Source organism: Geotrypetes seraphini, chromosome 3, assembly GCF_902459505.1.
Source record: "Geotrypetes seraphini chromosome 3, aGeoSer1.1, whole genome shotgun sequence".
Lineage (NCBI taxonomy): Eukaryota > Metazoa > Chordata > Amphibia > Gymnophiona > Dermophiidae > Geotrypetes > Geotrypetes seraphini.
In genome coordinates this window covers 207,066,462-207,088,065 of record NC_047086.1, presented here as the reverse complement: position 1 = coordinate 207,088,065, position 21,604 = coordinate 207,066,462, and the positions used below count along the sequence as shown (strand labels likewise).

At 42.1% G+C, this 21,604-nt stretch overlaps 1 protein-coding gene across 1 annotated transcript in view; it reads right to left on the bottom strand.

Annotated features, from left to right (window-relative positions):
- Window positions 1-21,604, bottom strand: part of AVIL (advillin) — a 110,499-nt gene that overhangs the window by 27,567 nt on the left and 61,328 nt on the right. Inside the window, exons 10-14 of the mRNA XM_033936129.1 lie at window positions 21,421-21,574; window positions 18,902-19,002; window positions 14,736-14,873; window positions 8,985-9,143; window positions 3,453-3,632 (exon numbers count right to left, since the gene is read on the bottom strand). Coding sequence (XP_033792020.1) covers window positions 3,453-3,632; window positions 8,985-9,143; window positions 14,736-14,873; window positions 18,902-19,002; window positions 21,421-21,574 — 732 coding nt within the window. The remainder of the gene's footprint in view (window positions 1-3,452; window positions 3,633-8,984; window positions 9,144-14,735; window positions 14,874-18,901; window positions 19,003-21,420; window positions 21,575-21,604) is intronic.

The following is a 21,604-nucleotide window of genomic DNA, read 5'->3' as shown; positions in this document are numbered from 1 at the left end:
CAGAGACTCATGAAATCACCAGACAAGGTAGGAAAAATTATTTTATTTTAAATTTAGTGATCAAAATGTGTCTGAATTTATATCTGCTGTCTATATTTTACACTAAGGTCCCCTTTTACTAAACCGCAATAGAGGTTTTTAGCGCAGGGAGCCTATGAGCGTCGAGAGCAGCGCTGGGCATTCAGCGCAGCTCTCTGCGCTAAAAACTGCTATTGTGGTTTAGTAAAAAGGGAGGGGGGTATATTTGTCTATTTTTGTATGGTTGTTACTAAGGTGATAGTGCATAGAGTCATCTGCTTTGACCTCTTTGAAAAACCCTGGAATAGGAATGATAATTAACATTTTCTATGCGTACAGTGTGCGTTGTGTTTTTTTAAAATTTTATTGTTGGTAGACCATTTTGACTTGGTCATTTTAAAAGTAGCTCGCAAGCCCAAAAAGTGTGGGCACCCCTGCTCTACACTGTATCACTCTAGAAATCAAAATGTAGTAAAAGTGAGCCATGTAAAGGACAATCAAGCCATTGTGACATCACTGATGAGGTTGGCTCTTATTGGTGAAATGAGCATTATGATGTCACAATACTAGCTCTAGTCTGGTTATCAGAGTCTGATACTTTTCACACTATTTAGTTATTCAATTTTCTATACTGTTCTCCCAAGTAGAGAATGATACAGGGACAAATTTTTCCTCATCCCCACAGGAACTCATTTTCCCATCCTATCCCAGCGAATTCTCTTCCTGTCCCTGCCCCATTCCTGCAAGCTCCATCCTCATCTGCACAAGCCTCAAACACTTTAAAATCATAAATGTTTGAGGCTTGTGCGGTTTAGGCAGAGCTTACAGGAATGAGGCAGGGACAGGGAAAGACACAAAACTCACGGGGACGTAATGGGGAAATTGAGTTCCTACGGGGACGGGGAAAAATTTGTCCCCGGGTCAATCTCCTGCCATTAATATGGCACCTGGTTATAGAAATGCCCTTTGAGTTCAGTATAAGAGCAGTCTGTGTCCCTCTCTGCAGTGCCCAAATGTAATACATGGGCTTTCATTCACCTGTAGCAGGGGTGTCAAAGTCCCTCCTCGAGGGCCGCAATCCAGTCAGATTTTCAGGATTTCCCCAATGAATATGCATGAGATCTATTAGCATACAATGAAAGCAGTGCACGCAAATAGATCTTATGCATATTTATTGGGAAATCCTGAAAATCCAACAGGATTGCGGCCCTCGAGGAGGGACTCTGACACCCTCTGGCCTGCAGCATTTATATCAGTGGTTCCCAAACTTGTCCTGGGGGACCCCCAGCCAGTCAGGTTTTCAAGATATCCCTAATGAATATGCATGAGAGAGATTTGCATACCTGTCACTTCCATTATATGCAAATCTCTCTCATGCATATTCATTAGGGATATCTTGAAAACCTGACTGGCTGGGGGCCCCCAGGACAGGTTTGGGAACCACTGATTTATTTTCATATCACCATTTACACATTAGTTCTTAGTCTCTTTCCAGTAATTCATGCCTCAAATTGAGCACCAAAATTAACGTTCACTCATCACATATTCATTCATTTACACTTTACTATATATCAGGGGTAGGGAACTCTGGTCCTCGAGAGCCGTATTCCAGTCGGGTTTTCAGGATTTCCCCAATGAATATGCATGAGATCTATTTGCATGCACTGCTTTTAATGCATATTTATTGGGGAAATCCTGAAAACCCGACTGGAATACGGCTCTCGAGGACCGGAGTTCCCTACCCCTGCTATATACTTATGGCTGACACGAGCACCATGTCACTTTCTCACATCACATGCTCACTAGCAGATTCAAACAATTATATACTTTTATAGGACCCCGGAAGAAGGTTGTCTATTACCGAAACATGGACCGTGTCGGGTCTATGTCACAGACTCTTTGCTGTGTACTAATTGGACGTATCAAGCATATACATTGCTTTTACCTGTGAAGATTTTTTAATTTTGAACAATAAACCTGGTCATTTGAGATCCTCGTTTCCACAGTTCTCTTTTGCGTTTGGCTATCTACTCCTTACTGTGGGACCATTTGGTGACATTTCCTTGGTTTGCTTTGGACACTGTGCCTGTGACCATATGACGGGTGATTTAATCAGTACTACCGGAGCTTTGTCACTTTCACCCTCAAAGATCTGCAGACCACCCAGCTCTGGATTATCCACTAAACAACATAAGCATGTGCTTAGGGCTCCAAGGCAAGGGGGTCCCACATAATTTTTTTTCCCCATAGCTATCCTTAAGTGTGTTCTCAACTTTCTCCTTTCCAAATCCTAAGGGGATAAAATTGAAGAAGATTTTTGACACATCCTTTGCCTATCAAGGCAGCAAATAATTGGAAAAATTTACCAGCTGATAGTCAGTCTATTACAAATTATCACTTATTTAGAAGGTCATTAAAGACCTTTATTTTAGAAGTTTATTATTCATAACTGACAATATACTAATTTATACATGTAGCAAAGGTATCAAAGGAGTCAAGAACCTTTGGTCAATCTTTGACCTTCAAGTTCCCTCAACTTTGGAACAATCTTCCACTCTTTCTAAGAAGCTCTGTCTCCCTTCCCTTTTTTCGTAAGTCTTTGAAAACTATCCTGTTCACTAAGCATTTTGGTAACTAATTCTCATTGATATCTCCTCTAAAGTTCTTATTGCCTAAACTAACTATTGTAAACTAAGACGAGCTTTCCTCGATTAAAGTCTCGGTTTACAAAGCCAAGCATTAGATTAGATTAGATTAGATTACTAGGGTTACCAGACGTCTGGATTTCTCTGGACATGTCCTCCTTTTTAAGGACATATCCAGGGGTCCGGATAGCTTTTCAAAACCTGGCACTTTGTCCGGGTTTTGAAACGCTTCCCCTCGAAATTGCGTCGGGAAGGGGCATCCGCGATGATGTCACACAGTGCTTTTCTAATCATTATAAACACATATGATGTTTTGTTTCTTACAATAATGAGATTTCTCAGCACTTAATGTTTTCTCAGTTAAGCAACGGGTCAAGGGTCAAGGTTGCCAGATTTCCTCTTGGGAAAAAAAGAGGATGCCTGTCCCCGCCCAGTTCCTCCCCAGCCCCGCCCCCACATGAACCTCCCCAAGCTCAAAGGCTGCATTTGGAAGCTTTCACGCATGAGCGGACATTGACGCACTGACATCACACGCATGCGCGCTGCGTATGGCATCATCATGGTGATGGCTGTGCATGCGCAAAGGCTTCCAGACATGGCCTCCGAGCTCAGGACTTCCAAATCTAAAAAGAGGACATGTCCGAGTTTTCCCAGACATCTGGTAATCCTATCAAGGGGCAGCATTGTTGAGCTGTGCTTAGGGCATCAGTTGGCTTTAATCCGGCCCTGAGACCACCTGAGACCATGGCATTTCCATGTCAGCACTCTACAGGGACCAGGATGTCTCACCTTGCCATACCACAAGAAGTACTGTGTGTGGGTCTTGAGAAGGAAAACATCATTGGAGTTGAGAGAAGCAGCAAACGCAGGCACCTCCACTGCCTTGGTATTAGAATGGTCTGTGCCATGGATCTGGAACAACCGGACCGGGGGCTCTGGTTCCGGGTTACCCTTCCTTGAAGTTCCACCCTATCCGTAAAGCAAAAACAGAACACAAGCTTATACTGGGCACCTGAATCCCTGGAGCGGCAAAGACCTGCCTAGAATAAACCACAAAAGGCCATAAAGTGCTCCATCGGGGGGGGGGGAGGACACTGTGTTTCTAAGATATCAATTGTGCATTTATATGTTGTATGTTATTTTTATGAACGTGATTTTGTGTAAACTGCTTTGAACAAATGCTTTAGTTAGTCAATTAGGTGCCATCAACTGGTGCTCGAGTCCTAGAGACTTGATGAATTACAGATCTAAAAAGAGATCGGTTTTGTGCTAGTTCGGTAACGTCTTTCAGCGCCATCCCCATGGTTGTTTTCAATGTGTCCAGCCATCTAATTGCCGGTCGCCCTCTTTGTCTGGTTCCTTCAATCTTCCCAAACAAATGCTTTATGTCGGTATATGTGGTACATATGAATTTTTAATAGAGATAAAGATACGAAGAAGTGGCTCAATATTAAAAGGGAAATATCTCAATTACTCTTGCAGGTAATGTTTTTTTTTTTTCCTTAGCTGTAGCCAGATGGTGTCACACAATCAATACAGATAACTGCAGCACTATTCAGATGATGTCAGGTCAGAACAGGGATCAAGTGAAAGCCGAGCTGGTTATCCAGTTAACAGCGATATAATCAGGTAAAGGTGGGAGAGAAATGCTAACTTTATCTGCTTAGATGTTTGGACAGCAAAGAAAATGTCACTACTAAATCCAGATATGCAGTGCCAACTGCTATCTGGGTACCAGCGCTAAATATCTGGATTTATATCAGTGTTTAAAAGCAACACCCAACTGCTAAGGCTGAATGTCAGCAGAAGACCTTCACGTTACAACTTCGGTATTTACTGTTTAAAGCAGAGCATCCCAAGCTGTAGGTCGCAACCTTAAATGGGGCTACAAGACCCACATATGGGGTTACGACCTGGACAGGACCTCCATGAGACATAACTGACCTTTGTCTCCGGGAGGGTAGAGAGTGTCGTGTGCTTTCTATGCCACACAGATAGTATCATGGCCTCAGAAAGATTAAAGAACATAATGGAAGAAAAAAAACTTCCACAAGACACAAAAGAACACCCGTCACTGAAACGCCTGAGGTAAAAAAAAAAACAACCCTTTAGCTCTTCAACACTAAACAACATCAACCATTACTGTGGAAGCAAACAAAAAGTGGCTTTCTTTTTTATGTGAATTTGGTCGCTGTTGTTTTATGTACCCATATAGGCTTTATACAACCAATCTTTGTCCTTCGTCAGAGACTCCTGATGCAGACCTAGTGGCCGAAACATGGCCGTGTCGAGTCTGACGGAGAATCAACATTAAAGTGATTATATTGCCTCCAGCATCCTGCTGGATTTTTTTCTCAGTCACCTCCACCCTGTCCAGTGTTCAAAGAAAAATTGACACATGCTGGCTTGAATTAATATTTTTGCTTTTGTGGAAACACCTAATTGGGGGGGGGGGGCATTCTATAAACTGCATTGAGAAATCTGTGCTGGAAAAACTTGGCACTTAGTGCCATTCTATAGAGGACATTCTGGGTTGAGCATCCTTTAAAAAATAGGTCTTAGTCGCGCCAAAAGTTAGGCACCGGTATTTATACCAACCAAACCCCGCTATTTGGCATTTGGGCGCGGACACGGCGCTATTCTAGAAAACCAAGTACAACATTTAGTTACGCCCTGCCGCTCCCCAATCATGCTCCCCCTTTTGAGTTGCGCACTACGGGATTTTGGAACCCAGTCTTATAGCGTGCAGGCAAATGTGCATGCAAAGCCAGTTATTGCCAATTAACTCAGCTGCGATAATCGATTGTTAACATCAATTAAATGCTAGTGAATGGCTCATTACACAGTTTAATTACAGGCACACCTTTACTCTGTGCTGAAATTTCAATGCCCAAATTTGGGCGCCGTATATAAAACCTGGGGAAGGGTTGTTACTGTATAGGGAAAGTTCAGCTTATGTCTTTTTCTAAACATTATGTCAGTAGGTCTTTGGTTGATTTCCTTACACAGTGACATCAGATCACAGGACAATTTCCTAAAAGAGAAGTCCATAGGCCATTATTGAGATGGCTTGGGGAAATCCACTGCTTATTCCTAGGATAAGCAGCATAAAATCTGTTTTACTACTTGGGATCTTGATAGGTTGGCCACTGTTAGAAAGTCATACCCCATGTAGTAGATGCACAAGCAGAAAAAAGTGAGGCTGAAAGGATAGTACACTTCCCCCTCCCCATTCGCGGTTTCTGCACTCGCGATTTCACATAATCGCGATTTTTTTCTGGGGAGGGGGAAAATTAAAAACCCATATTTTTTACCTCCCTGCCGCCTTCCCGGCCTTACCTGGTGGTCTAGAGGGCTTTCGGGGCAGGAGCGATCTTCCTACGCTCCTGCCCCGTGCAGATTACCATGAGGAAATGGCTGTAGAGAGTTCCTGTCGTAGTCTCTCGAGACTACGGGAATTTACAGCAGCCATTTCCTCATGGTGATCTACACGGGGCAGGAGCGTAGGAAGATCGCTCCTGCCCCGAAAGCCCTCTAGACCAGTGGTTCCCAACCCTGTCCTGGAGGAACACCAGGCCAATCGGGTTTTCAGGCTAGCCCTAATGAATATGCATGAAGCAAATTTGCATGCCTATCACTTCCATCATATGCAAATCTCTCTCATGCATATTCATTAGGGCTAGCCTGAAAACCCGATTGGCCTGGTGGTCCTCCAGGACAGGGTTGGGAATCACTGCTCTAGACCACCAGGTAAGGCCGGGAAGGCGGCAGGGAGGTGGTGGTGGATAATCACGCTTTTTCGCCATTCGCGGTCTGGCTCTGCCCGTATCCCCCACGAATAACGAGGGAGAAGTGTTCAGTAAAACCTTGGTTTGCGAGCATAATTCATTCTGGAAACATGCTTGTAATCCAAAACACTCGTATATCAAAGCGAATTTCCCCATAAGAAATAATGGAAACTCAGATGATTCATTCCACAACCAAAAAAGTTTAATATAAAATACTATATGTACTTGTATTGTAAGACCTCGCTCGTTTAGAACAGTCACTACACTCCTGCAGCGTCAGAGAGAGAAGAACCATCGGCTCAGTTGTGATGACATGATATGCGTATACTGTTTGTACTTGTATTGCAAGACCTCGCTCGCTTATCAAGTTAAAATTTAATAAAACATTTTGCTCATCTCGCAAAACACTCGCACACTATGTTACTCACAATCCAAGGTTTTACTGTACTTCCTTAGGAACACACAATCTTTATTGGAGAATCACATGAAACAGATTACAGCTCAGTTCATAAGAACATAAGAATAGCCCCACTAGGTCAGACTAATGGTCCATCAAGCCCAGTAGCCTGCTCTCACGGTGGCCAATCCAGTACCTGGTCAAAACCTAAGGAGTAGCAATATTCCATGCTACCGATCCAGGGCAAGCAGTGGCTTGCCCCATGTCTCTCCCAATAAAAGACTATGGACTTTTCCTCCAGGAAATTGTCCAAACCATTCTTAAAACAAGCTCAGTTCGACACAGGCAGAGTTTTGACACATATACAATGTGTCTTCATCAAGAGTCATTATGAATCCTCTCAAGGGCTGTAATCCACAAACTGAGCAATTCACCAGAGCAGCAGGATGCAAAAACCACTTCCAAATGTGCCTTTGAAAGGATTCATAACGACTCCTGATGAAGACACATTGTTCATGTGTCGAAACACTGGCCCGTGTCGAGTTGAGCTGAGCTGTAATCCGTTTCATGTGATTCTCCTTTCATCCTCACTTTTTTCTGCTTTGGCTATTGTTGGAAACAAGATACTGGGCTTGATGGACCTTCGGCCTGTTCCCAGTATGGCAATTCTTATGTAAATAGTGACTGAATGATAGATTCCTCGGAGTCAGAAGGCCGCAAGTTCAAATCCCAAGGGCAGAATTTGGACATAGACAAGATAGAACACCATCATCTATTGTACGCTTATATTAGGTGATATACAAACAACCTTATGCAAAGAACCAGGGGCGCAGCCATGTTGCTGAAGATATCCAGAAAGAGATCCAGGAGAGGCTTATGCCTGGTTAAATCCCACTGAGTTGGCTGGCTGGCTATCGATATTCAGCCGCATTTAACTGAATATTAGGAACAGATCCTTCAGACTGAAGGGGACAACAGGTATGAGGGGGCATTCGGAGAAACTGAAGAGAGATAGGTTCAAAACAAATGCAAGGAAGTTTTTTTTTCACCCAAAGGGTCGTGGACACTTGGAATGTGCTACCGGAGGAAGTGATCAGGCAGAGTACGGTACAGGGATTCAAACAGGGATTGGACGGATTCCTGAGGGATAAAGGGATCGTGGGATACTGAGAGAGGTGCTGGGATGTAACACAGGTATAGAAAACTAACCAGGTAATAAGTATAGAAAGCCAACCAGGTAATAAGTATAGAAAACCAACCAGGTAATAAGTATAGAAAGCTAACCAGGTAATAAGTATAGAAAACTAACCAGGTAATAAGTATAGAAAGCTAACCAGGTAATAAGTATAGAAAGCCAACCAGGTAATAAGTATAGAAAACTAACCAGGTAATAAGTATAGAAAGCCAACCAGGTAATAAGTATAGAAAGCCAACCAGGTCGTGCATGTGCAAGACCGGAGGGTTAGGACTTCGATGGGAAGATAGGATTTAAATGGGAAACCAAGGTGGCAAGGGGGCCCCTTCTGGTGATTCAGACAGGTCGTGACCTGTTTGGGCCGCCGCGGGAGCGGACTGCTGGGCAGGATGGACCTATGGTCTGACCCGGCGGAGGCACTGCTTATGTTCTTATGTTCTTATTACCGCTCCTTCCTGCCTTCAGTCACACTTGTTGTAGGGATGTAGGCAGCGGCTCTTGCGCACCTCATGTGGCTGATCTCCTCCCTTGCATCCTCTGAATGCCACCGCTAAGTGGCCATCCCCTAACAGAGTAGGTTAGGTGCAGTCTGGGAGTGGAGTGGCAACTTACTCAATTAGCAGCGATATTAGGTCCACTGGATAACTTCCAAGTCAGCGCACATACCTGGCTATTCAATGCCGGGAGTCGTACCATTGAATATCTAGGGTTAGTTCAGGCCACAACTGCGAGTGGCTTACAAGCTGACTACTGCTGCTGACTAACTTTTTGCTAAACTCAGAAAAGGGAACTGTGGTTTAAGTAATTCAGTGTAACAACCAGACCTGAATTAACGATATTTGAGGGAGAAATGGAAGGACCAAGGGACACAGCCCTGCTCAGAGAAAGGAGGTTTATAACCCGTGAGAATGAGCAGACCTCAGCGCCATGTCCCCACCTACCTCAAAGATGACCAGCTTGCCCTTGAAGATGGCCATGAAGTGACGGGGCTCCTTGCCCATTGTCACCCGCACCTGCACAGGCTCACCATTGAATTCTTGGTCCAGCTGCACAGCCTGGTACGCAGAGGCTGCCAGCTCATCCTGGGTAGCATGACGACCCTGGCACAGACAGATGCGGAGAGATGAGAAAAGGTGCTGGTGACACAGAATGTGGTGCTCAGTACAATGGAAATCTGAAAAACCTTCTAAGGCAGAAGTGGGCAACCACAACTGTGAGGAGCTTACAAGCCTGTCCAGATTTCAAGATTTCCACAATGAATATGCATGAGATTGATTTGCATGTCCTGCTTCTATTGCATACAAATAGATCTCATGCATATTCATTATGAAAATCTTGAAAACTCTACTAGGTTGTAACCCTTGAGGACTGTGGCTGCTCACCCCTGCTCTAAGGAGAATCACCAGCTAGTGTAATGTTATTTCTTTTGTATTTTAATTTTTTGTATATTGCCTGTATCAGTGTTTCTCAACTTCTTTAAGCCAAGTACCCTCTAAGTCTAACAACTGAGTACCCCCGCCCAAACTTTGCCCCAGATCCACCCAAGCTCCACCCCAGGTCATAATAATAGTACTAATTGTAATGCAATTTCTTCCATTCATTTTTCATAAACACACAATATAATCTTATTAATACATAATGGTAGCCACAAAATTAAAAAAAAAAACACAAAGTACACTGTATGCAGAGAAAATGTTAATTATCATTTATATTCGTTGGATTTTTTTCAAAGAGGTCAAGGCAGATGACTTTAAAATATGCAATGTTACCTCAGAAACAACTATAGAAAATAGGCAAATATAATGCAATATATAGACAACAGATATAAATTCTCAAAACTGACCCATTTTGATCACTAAATTGAAAATAAAATCATTTGTTGTCTGGTGATTTGATAATTCTCTTGTTGCCCTTCCTTCTGACTGTGCATCCAATATTTCTTTTTTCTGCCTCCTGAACACTTCCTCTCTTCCGGATCTCATTCCCTTCCCCAACTAACATCTCTCTCTGTCCCTCCATGAGTTCAACTTTTCTTCCTCTCTCCTCCACCCCTATTGGCAACATGTCTCCTTCTCCCTCTCACTGTCCATCTGTCTTTCTCTCATTCCCTTCCTTGCTGCAAAGAGAGCGGGGAAAGAAAGAGAGAGCGAGAGATCAGGGTACATCTCTCCCACCCTCTCTACTGCCACATCCAACATTTCTCCCTCTCATCCCCTGGATCCTGTGCAGCATTTTTCACCACTGTTCACCAGCCCCATGCCCAACATTTTTCCTTCTATCACCCCTCTACAACACCATGCCACATCTCTCCCTCCATCACTATGTCTAATATTCCTCCCCCTGTCATCCCCATTCACCTATCATTTCTGATCATGTGGGAGTGCAACTTACCTCTCTCTGGTTCAGCTTCTCAAACTTCCTATCTTTTATGAAAGTTCAATAAAGGTTTGCTAGATGATCCTATATTTCTTCAGCATATTACTACCCTTCTTTTACTAAGCTGCGGTAGCGGTTTCTATCACAGCCGGGAGCACTGAATGCTCCAGTGCTGTTCATAGAACTCCTAGGAGCATCCTAGGAGCAAGCATCAGAGCCTTTAGTAAAAGGGGAGAGGGGATTTTGAACTAAATGATCAAGCCCTGGTAACCAAGGGAGTTAGATGGGAGGCCTTTGAGGTTACAATTAGAAGAGAAATTATTGCTTACTCTAGCAGACTTAATAAAGAACTAAAAATATGGAAGCTAACATTAAAAAGCTAGAATCTTCCCTTATATCAAAGTGGAATATAACTTCCTTAAATGCTTTACCTTTCTCACCCCCCACCCCCACCTTCCTTTTATGAAGCTGTGTTAGGCTTCTTTTTTATTGCCAGCCGCGGCAGTATTAGCTCCGATGTTCATAGAATTCCTATGAGTGTTGAAGCTGTCCATACAATGTGCAGCGGCAGCAAAAAGGGTAAACAGAATGCTAGGAACGATAAAGAAGGGGATCCCGAACAGATCAGAGAAGGTTATCATGCCGCTGTACTGGGCCATGGTGCGTCCTCATCTGGAGTACTGCGTACAGCACTGGTCGCCGTACATGAAGAAGGACACGGTACTACTCGAAAGGGTCCAGAGAAGAGCAACTAAGATGGTTAAGGGGTTGGAGTTGCTGTCGTACAGCGAAAGATTAGAGAAACTGGGCCTCTTCTCCCTCGAACAGAGGAGATTGAGAGGGGACATGATCGAAACATTCAAGGTACTGTAGAAGGATTTATGGTTCACTTAGCAGTATTATAAACACGTTACATCTCTGTTAAGTGGTCTAGAGAAAACCATAACCTCTTATTCAAGTCCAAATATCATGGTCTAATTATACGACACAAAACCCAGGCTAATGAGAAATATCTTTATTATGAAAATAGAAAAATATAATTCACAAGCCAGCTGCAGAATCTAAAGATTGTTCAAAATATCTAATTACACAAATGAAACTCAGTACATGATTGTCACAATCTAATGGTTAGACAATTAAGTAAAACTTCTTGTTAAACACACACACTATTCCTTATAATAATAATCCCTGATTAACAAATGATTATATTATCACCCAGGTAACTTTCCAACCCTTTACCTTTATCACAATTGATTCCTATCTAATTCCCAAGCTAATAAAAGTAATTTCCGTATGCTCACCCTTAATTAGCCTCTCCGGCACAATTAGGTGGAAAAGAAAACTTCTTGTCAGCTGGAAGACGTCAGGAATACCGTTGTAAAAGTTACACGTGTTGAAAATCCTTGATGAGGCTATAAATCATCAGCAATGAGTTCCGTTTATCTGTGCTAAATTCAGAACAGTTTTTAAATGTCCGAATTTCTATCTCTTAGGCAGAGAATCACACGAGGTAACTTACAGGTCTAATTATTGAAAGAAAAATTAGAACATCTGTGAGCAGATCTGAGCTTCCCCGGACCTTATCACAGACTAACTAATTATTAATTAATTAGCACCTTTCTTTTCTTGAATCTCATCAGATGACTTCCTCGGACCAATCCAGAAACAGAACTTGATGAATAGCCTTTCTGTATAAAGTATCATATATGCTGGAAGACCCAGGGCCGTTAGACAGATAAGAACAGAATAATTTCTTCAAGATTCACACTGTCCCATTATTAAAGCACAGATGAATGCCCTTGAATAGCAACATTCGGGTACATCCCCATAATGCATCAGGCAGAAACAGCAAAGCTGTGTACTTCTTACTTCTTGCAAAATTCATGCTGGAAAGTTGCTTGCAGAGAGAGATTCTTGAAACAATGGTTCAGGCTTGATGACATCATAGAGGCCTAACCTTCAGGTGTGAATACGGAAATATCCCTACAGTACTGAAGGGGATAGTAGATAAGGACAGGTTGTTCACCCTCTCCAAGTTAGGGAGAACGAGAGGGCATTCTCTAAAGTTGAAAGGGGATAGATTCAGTACAAACGTAAGGAAGTTCTTCTTCACCCAGAGAGTGGTAGAAAGCTGGAACGCTCTTCCATAGGCTATTATAGGGGAAAACACCTTCCAGGGATTCAAGACAAAGTTAGACAAGTTCCTGCTGAACAAGAACATGCGCTCTTAGGGCTAATCTCGGTTAGGGTGCTGGTCTTTGACCAGAGGGCCGCCACGTGAGCGGACTGCTGGGCATGATGGACCACTGGTCTGACCCAGCAGCAGCAATTCTTATGTTCTTACTGCCACAGCTAGCAATATAAAAGCCTAACACACAATATAATCTTATTAATACATAGTGGTAACCACAAAATTTAAAAAACACAAAGCACACTGTATGAAGAGAAAATGTTAATTATCATTTATATTCATTTGTTACTTTTTATGTATGTACCAACTGTTACCTGCTAGTAGATAAGCGAGCTAGAAAATGTTAAAATAAATAAATACATATATTCTAATCACTGTATCTCAAAAAAAATATAGTGGAATTAGAAAAGGTACGAAGAAGGGCAATGAAAATGATTAAAGGGATGGGTCGACTTCCCTATGAGGAAAGGCTAAAGCGGCTAGAGAGGTTCAGGGGTGATATAATAGAAGTCTATAAAATACTGAGTGGAGTAGAAAGGGTAGATGTGAATCGCTTGTTCACTCTTTCCAAAAATACTAGAACTAGGGGACATGCGATGAAGCTACTAAGTAGTAGATTTAAAACAAACCAGAGAAAATATTTCTTCACACAACGTGTAATTAAACCCTGGAACTCATTGTTGGAGAATGTGGTGAAATCAATTAGCTTAGTGAGGTTTAAAAAATGTTTGGCTAACTTCCTAAGAGAGAACTTCATAAGCCATTATTGAGATAGCTTGGGGAAATCCACTGCTTATTCCTAGGACAAGCAGCATAGGATCTGTTTTGTTACTTGGGATCTAACTAGGTACTTGGGACCTGGGTTGGCCAATGTTGGAAACAGGATGCTGGGCTTGATGGGCTGGATGTTTTCAGAAGGGCTTCAGCTGGAGACCTGCATTTGATTTCCAGTTCTGACCAACTAGGGATGCTGCAACTGGAAGGAGTTAGCGATAGTCGGTCTGTAATGGTAACACATGTTGGCAAGGAGGTTAGCTGAGTGCAGATAGAACTGTTGTTTACTGGGAACTGATGCTGCAGTGGCTGGACTGAGCCAGTAGGGCTTTGGTCTCCATGCCCAGTCCTCGAGGGCCACCCATGTCAGGTTTTCAGGATATCCCTAAGGACTATGAATGAGAGTGATTTGCATGCCTACTAGTCCGACTGAATGCAAATCTCCCTCATGCATATTCATGAGAAAACCTGACTTGTTGGCACCCTCTAAGGATTGTGAGTGAAGCCCATGGTAGAAGGGGATATGAAATCAGAGGGAAAATCTACAGGCAATTTCATAGAAAGATTCTGGCTCACAGCTCAACAGAGGCTGGTTCATAAGAACATAAGAATAGCCTTACTGGGTCAAACCAATGGTCCATCTAGCCCAGTAGCCTGTTCTCACGGTGGCCAATCCTGGTCACTAGTACCTGGCTAAAACCCAAGGAGTAGCAATATTTCATGCCACCGATACAGGGCAAGCAGTGGCTTCCCCCGTGTCTTTCTCAATAACAGACTATGGACTTTTCCTCCAGGAACTTGTCCAAACCTTTCTTAGAACCAGCTACGCTATCCACTCTTACAACAACGTCTGGCAACGCGTACCAGAGCTTAACTATTCTCTGAGTGAAAAAAAAATTCCTCCTATTGGTTTTAAAAGTATTTCCCTGTAACTTCATCAAGTGTCCTCCTAGTCTTTGTAATTTTTGACGAAGTGAAAAATCGATCCACTTGTACCCGTTCTACTCCACTCAGGATTTTGTAGACTTCAATTATATCTCCCCTCAGCCGTCTCTTTTCAAAGCTGAAGAGCCCTAACCGTTTTAGTATTTCCTCATACATGAGGAGTTCCATCCCCTTTACCATCTTGGTCGCTCTTCTTTGAACCTTTTCTAGCATCACTATATCTTCCTTGAGATAAGGAGACCAGAATTGAATGCAATACTCCAGATGAGGTTGCACCATAGAGCAATACAGGGGCATTATAACATTCTTAGCCTTGTTAACCTAAGAAAGTAGAAGGACACTGTGGGCTCAATAAAAATATAAAAATGAAAAAGAGAAGTGTTTGGGAAGCCAGTCACCGTCTCACCTGCCAGATGTAGAGGATGTAGTGAGGTTTTCTACCCACTTCGTATGTATAGAGCACCAGGTAGCAGTCCCCTCCATAGAAGAAACCAACCCATTCGGCTTCTACTGGAACCAGCTCCAGATTTTCGATCCTCCAGACCTAAGTACAGGCACAGAAAGCAGTCCTTAGGTTAGCAGATATGTCAGATGTATCTTCAGGCGACAGGAGGCAGTAACTGGCCTCCACCCGCAGCCTGAGGCAGCAGTACCAGGCCAATATATCTGTAGATATTTAAGGATAGTTAAACAAAATCTTCTTCCTACTCAATGTTATTTCATTCCAGATCAGATCATGAGGTGCCTCCTATTAACCACTTCCAACATCATAAATTTAAGTGATCTGAAGGTGCAGCTTTCCTGACATCATCAGAGCCTCATGCACACATTGTACGAATATACAAAAGGCAAGAAACAGCACAGACAGCTGAAGAGTGGATCATCAGCAGAGCCCCATGCAGACATTGCAGCAATGTGAAAAGCATGAATATAGCACAGATGGCTGAAGAGTGGAACATCGTCAGAGCCCCATCACACAGATACAAATAAAGCAAAAATATAGCACAAATAGCTGAAGAAGGAACGCAGGAAATATTTTTTCATTCATTCATTCTATTTATTGATTGTCTATACTGCTCAAAAATGTTAGGTAACGTATGATTTAAAAATATTAAAATATCATAAAAACATGAATAAAAGCAAATTATAAAACCTCATAATTTAAGAAAATAAAAATCATAAAATACACATTAAAAAATAAGGCAAAAAGTGCACACTTACAGTATGATATGATGGTGCATTTTCCCATTTCTGTTCACAAACTCATACATATCTATGTTGGGGACCGTGATATTGTGGTGCATGCGATTAGTTTTGTGGATACCATAACAGGAATGAGCCTGAGTCTGGAGCCTCACTCCTAAACCACAAAAATGTGGGGTGAAATAACTATTGCCAAAGATCATAAATAATTAATTAATCAATACTCTTTCAGTATTGATTAATTATTTATGATCTTTGGCAATGGTTATTTCACCCCACATTTTTGTGGTTTATCATTTTTGATTTTTCAGTGGGGGTTTTTATTTTTGTCTTTTTTGATTTTGTGCCCCACTCCTAAACCAGGGCATGTGAAGTATGATCTCAATCTCAAATGTACCTCCAACACTCCTGTCAAAACTTGCTTTATCCCAAAGAGAGCTCCCTCTGGAGTTCATAAGATGTAACATGAAGAGGCAATTTATCCAAGAGCATTTGGGAGTTCTTTTTGATCAAGCCGGTGTCACCCAAAATGATGGGAAATATTTCTGTATCTTTCTGCCACATTTTCTTGATACTTAAGGATCTTCTCTTTCTCCATGTGATTCACTGAATAACTGCATAGGACCAACACTTCTATAATCAATACTATTCTGGTGTTTTTCTCTTTTACTACTACATCCAATTTTCTTACATCCAGCTTTTTATCAGTAAGAATGGGGATGGAGTTTGATTTGGGTTTATGTTTCTGCCTCTTGGCGAATATGCATTATGTTCTCCTCCGTATAGTCTCTTCTGCCCTCTTGCACTCACTTCCTGGGCTTCCCAACCCCTCTCCTCCATTCCCCTCCCCCTTTTTATGTTCCTCTCCTCCTCCTCTCCCCCCCTTCCTCCTTCCCTCCCTTCACTTTCTCAACCTTGCCCTCCTTTCTTCCCCTTGCACTGTTGTTCTTCTTCTCCCCTCTCTTCTTTTTCAGCCGGTGGATCGGCTTCCCACTAACAGACAGTGTCTCCCTGAGTTTCCAGCTCGTTTCTTCTGCTAGTGAGTTCCGGGGTCCATGCTGGCTCACTTCATCTCCTAAACCATGGTTCTTTCTTTCTGCTGGCAGGAGTTGGGCTTCACCACCGGTACTTTGCTTCACTGCATCCAGAGGACCTCTTCTTAAAGTGGCAGAGAATCACTTCAGTGTCAGCAAACAATGCATTTTTCCTTTTCTGGTGGCAAATTTTTACTTCCCCTACACTCCACTCCTTATTCCAAGCTCCTCCTCCAAATTTATGTTTGTGGACACGTGGATGGACAAACCAATAAGACAGATAAACAGATAGACCCTCTCCAACAGCAACTATCATTTGAACAAAATGCACCTAAACCCCCCCCCCCACCCAATAAACAAACATAAACAGCAAAGGCAGCTAAAACAGTTGCAGAACAGAGCACATCCTTAGAAATAAGGAGGTCAATATCCAAATAGGGTTTAAGCAGGCAGAAGAGATTCTTGTCATGACTAAATGATAGCTGCTTACTCCTTAATCCCAGTAAATCTAAGTTCCTTCTCTTCCCACTTGGGGAATGCAGTGATTTAACTGTCCACTTCTCCTTTACAACACCATTATCTCACTGGTTTCTATGCTAAAACTTCTTGGTGTAATCGTAGACAACAAACTGACATTCCAACGATAAATATCCTTGGTTATGCAATGTCGCTTTTATAAACTCCAGATGATTTGTTTGATCAAACCATTTCTCTATCCCTCAGCTCATAATATCCTAATACATTCGCTCATAATTAACCATCTAGACAACTGCAATGTTCTCTACCAAGGCATTCCACAAAAACGACCTCCAGCACCTCCAATTACTCCATAACACTGCGATAAAATTGATCACAGGCGCTAAAAAAAAAAATTTTGATCATGTAACACTGCTTCTTACATTTGCACACTGGCTTTCTGTGATACACAGACTGACCTACAAGATCTTACTATTAGTATTCAAAACCTGTCAATTCCGATCCCCGCCATATTTTGACCAACTGTTGATCCCATATTTATCATCCTTCGCTCCCTACAACAAAACCTACTTATTTTTCCTATACTTACTGTTCCTCTTAGAGAGCGGAAGAGATAATGGTTACTGCGGATGGGCAGACTGGATGGGCCATTTGGCCTTTATCTGCCATCATGTTTCTAACACATTTAAAGCAGGGGTCAGTGGCCAACTCAGCAACATAATCCATGACATTTGCAGAACAGTATGACTCTTTCCAGAGTTATGCACCAAACAAACATCTGAAATAAGCTCACTCTTCGAGGTGGTTAATTTCACGTTTGACATCTCTATTTATAACATAAGTCCAGCAAATAGAAAGTCAGGAATTAGGCAGGCTTATGTGACATCATTTTGATGGACATTCAGCTGATACTCTAGATATGCAGGATGCTCTCTGCCTAAAATGAAATGACATGCTAGAAGAGCTGGCCTCTGAAAGATTGACAATAGTGATCCAAAAAAATGAGAGGAAGTTCATATACTATTGGTGTTTTACATTTACGAAAAAACAAGGAAAAGGACTTCAAACACCCTACCTTCACCCTCCAATGAGAGTCTTACTGGGGTATGATTTTTATTATCAGTCCAAAAAACCTTGTTAATTTTTAAATATTTTATTCATTTAATTTATTAATTGCAAAAATCAAGTGAAATTTTTTCACCAGGATTAAAAACTATATCCACATATTCATGGAAATCCCAAAACTTATACAGATGCAGGGCCAAAAGACCCAGAGAGATCCTTTTGGAGTCTGCTATAAAGTCCTTTTGTAAGTCCGATGGCGGCTCAACCGTTTGACACATTCACTGCTTCATCAGGGACAGATTGTGAAAATCATAGAATATGCAGATTTCGCTGCTATTTGCAGTCTCAGTAATTTAACATGTCCATATGGAGCAGGAACCTACATGCTACATTCTCTTCAGAAAAGGATTCATGCCTTTTTGGATTTCCATGAATATGTGGATATAGTTTTTAATCCTGGTGAAAAAAATTCACTTGATTTGTGCAATTAATAAATTAAATGAATAAAATATTTAAAAATAAAAAATGAACAAGGTTTTTTGGAACCGACGATAAAAATCATACCCCAGAAAGCCTCTCATTAGAGAGTGAGCGTTGGGTGTTTGAGGTCCTTATATTTGAGGACACTTATATTTGTCAACATCGTAAGCTTTAAAACATAGGAAGCTTTAAAAACGAAACAGATTAAAGTTCCAAAACTAACATACAGGGCCATTTAGGCGAATGACGGTAGCTGAAAGGTTAAGGAATGTTAACAATAACGTTGGTTCTTGGCAGCCAGTTTGTTCCTTACCTCTAGTTTCCCACTCCCGTCATCCACCATCCTCTCCTGGGCAGCCACCTCTGGTTTTGCATGCAGCACACTGGCATCAAACGTCTCTTGTGACACTTTAGCTGAAAGAGGCAGTAGCACATTGTCAGTGACCAGTTCTCATTCATGGAAAGATTTTATACTAGTTTCAGTGCCAGTGAAATTCATGGGGCAACAAATCTATAGGGGGTGGGGGTGAGGGATAGCATCGCACAGATGAGATGGCCTGATACAGTTTGGTTTATCATCAACAACTCCATAGTTTACTCTCCCTATCCCCTATCTTCCCCTCGACACCCTGACACGTCCTCTCTTATTCTCCACACCTCCTCCCTTTCAGCCCCGACACCCCCTTTCTTACTCTCTTCCACCTTCTTTCTCACAGCCCTGTCACCCATTTTTACTCTCCTCACCTCCTCCCTCACAGTCCCGACACATTTGCCCTTACCTTCTCCCACCTCCTTCCTCACAGTTCTGTCATCAATATTTACTCTCCCCACCTCCTCCCTCAGAGCCCTGACACTTCCACTCTTACTGTCCCCCACCTCCTCCCTCACAATTCCGACATCTCCTGTCTTACTCCTCTCTTCTTCTGCTATGCTGATACTGCTGCTAAGTTCCTTCCTTCACACCATGCCCTGCCATCATTTCTTGCCTACTCCATGGAAGGGGAGGGGATTGATGCTCAAGGGAGAGGTTTTTCGAAGATGGATGCTCTGAGGGAGGTGGTCTTTGGAAGTGCAGTTCTTCCAGGGGTAGGCTCTTCAGGAGGGGGATGCTCTGGGGGAGGGTCTTTGGGACAGCAATTAACAATACAATTAATTAGGATCAATATTTTCAAATGGATGATTAAGTGCAAATAAAATTCATGCTCAGGCACCAGATATAATTGAAAGAAATTTCCTTTCTAGTTTAGGGGTAATTTGATAAGAGTATATTTTACAGGTAGAAAATGGCTGTTGTAAATTACACTGGGATAAGGGAAATAGAAAGTAAGTAGACAGGACGAGATCACCTCCAGAAGAGACACGGGCATTGTTGTTCCCAGTGGCATGGTTCAGACGGAGCAGAGCTCTTAACATCATGCATCTATACACACGCACACTTTCATCTACCTCAGAGCAGGTGTACTTATGTCTAAGAGAATTCCTCTGCTTCCGAGGGTTATTCTAGGAGACTGTGTTGCCTTTATACAGGCATAAAATAGTGCTTCCTGAGAATTCTTATAGGTGTCGTATCATAAAATTATCCTCTGAGGGGATAATGCTATAAAGAAGGATCTACATATAGGCACCAGCTACATTAGCATGCCAGCATATATGAACATAAGAGTAAATTCTATATATGGTGCCAGAAAAATTGGTGCAGAATAAAAATGTGCTTAGTTACTATTCTATAAACCACCCTGCGAATAAAATTTAGGCAGGACCATGTACGCCACTAAAACCTGGTGTAAATGCCCTTGCTTAAATTCTGTATGGATCGGGCATATTCTGGAGTAAACTGCGCAAAATTTTTAGGAATGCCTATGACCTGCCCATGCCCCCTTTCTTTTTGAGATCTGTGCATTAGCATTTACACGTACCACTTTATAAAATACGCTTAAAATGTTGTGCGAATAAATTCTAATTTGTGCTGATAATTGCTTGTTACTAGCCAATTATATTTAAAAACTTAAGCTTTAAACTTACCGGTGCATTAAAGAAAGCTAATGATGAACTGGGAGTATAAAGCTTAGCGCGATGAAATGGTATGAGCGCTAAGTGGCTCCGCTGAAGCCTTGAAGAAATTATTACAAGTTCTTTATTAATACACAAAGGTTTGTATTTTGGTGAAAGTCTGTTGAATGCTTTGGGTATATATATATTGATGCCTATATGAGTAGATTATGTTCTGAAAATACAGGCATATCTTTGACGACCCGCAGTTTGCCGTTCTCTAGAATACTGTACGTTACAGTCGTTTGTCTCTAAACATAGGCATACATTTGCACCAGCCCTATGTCTAGCATAAGGGCTCACATTTGTTACACTAGTATTCTGTAAAGGCACCTACTTCCCTCAATAGAATGGGATCCTATGAGGTAACTCTATATAGATGTTCCTTTATAGAATTTTCCCCTTATTTCATTACGTCCTTCAGAAGGGTTTTATTGATGTGTTTTATCGCAAGATTTTATTTTAACTCTGCACTTTTTGCCTGTGCAGGGAGTGCTAAAGAAATGTAAAGGCAGTAAAAACGGTTTCAGATTGTACCACTCTTTTAGGGTTTATTTTACAAAGCCGCGGTAGCAATTCCCCTGCAGCAAATGCACCGGAGCCCATCGTTACCGTGGATGTAAGGTTTTCTAGAAATTTCCATTTAAGAGCATCTGTAAATCTGAAAAGAATTTTATCTATCCTTACCTAAGACATAGGGGTTAATGCAGTTCATTAAGGGTTCCCGGCACTATTTACGGGATATGCGATTTTTCTAGGTTTATAAATGCAACCTCTGCTTACCAACTTTATTGACACTGTAGGTCTTTCCCAGCCCAACTGCCTGGTCCTTGACTATCCACTTCTGGAAAAGTTGTTTAAACATGGCTGATTCCGCACCATCATTCACAGTCTCCACGTTTGTACTGCGGTGATATGCCTTCATCTTTATGAACTCCTGGATTCCCCAAAGACAGAGTCAGTTTGC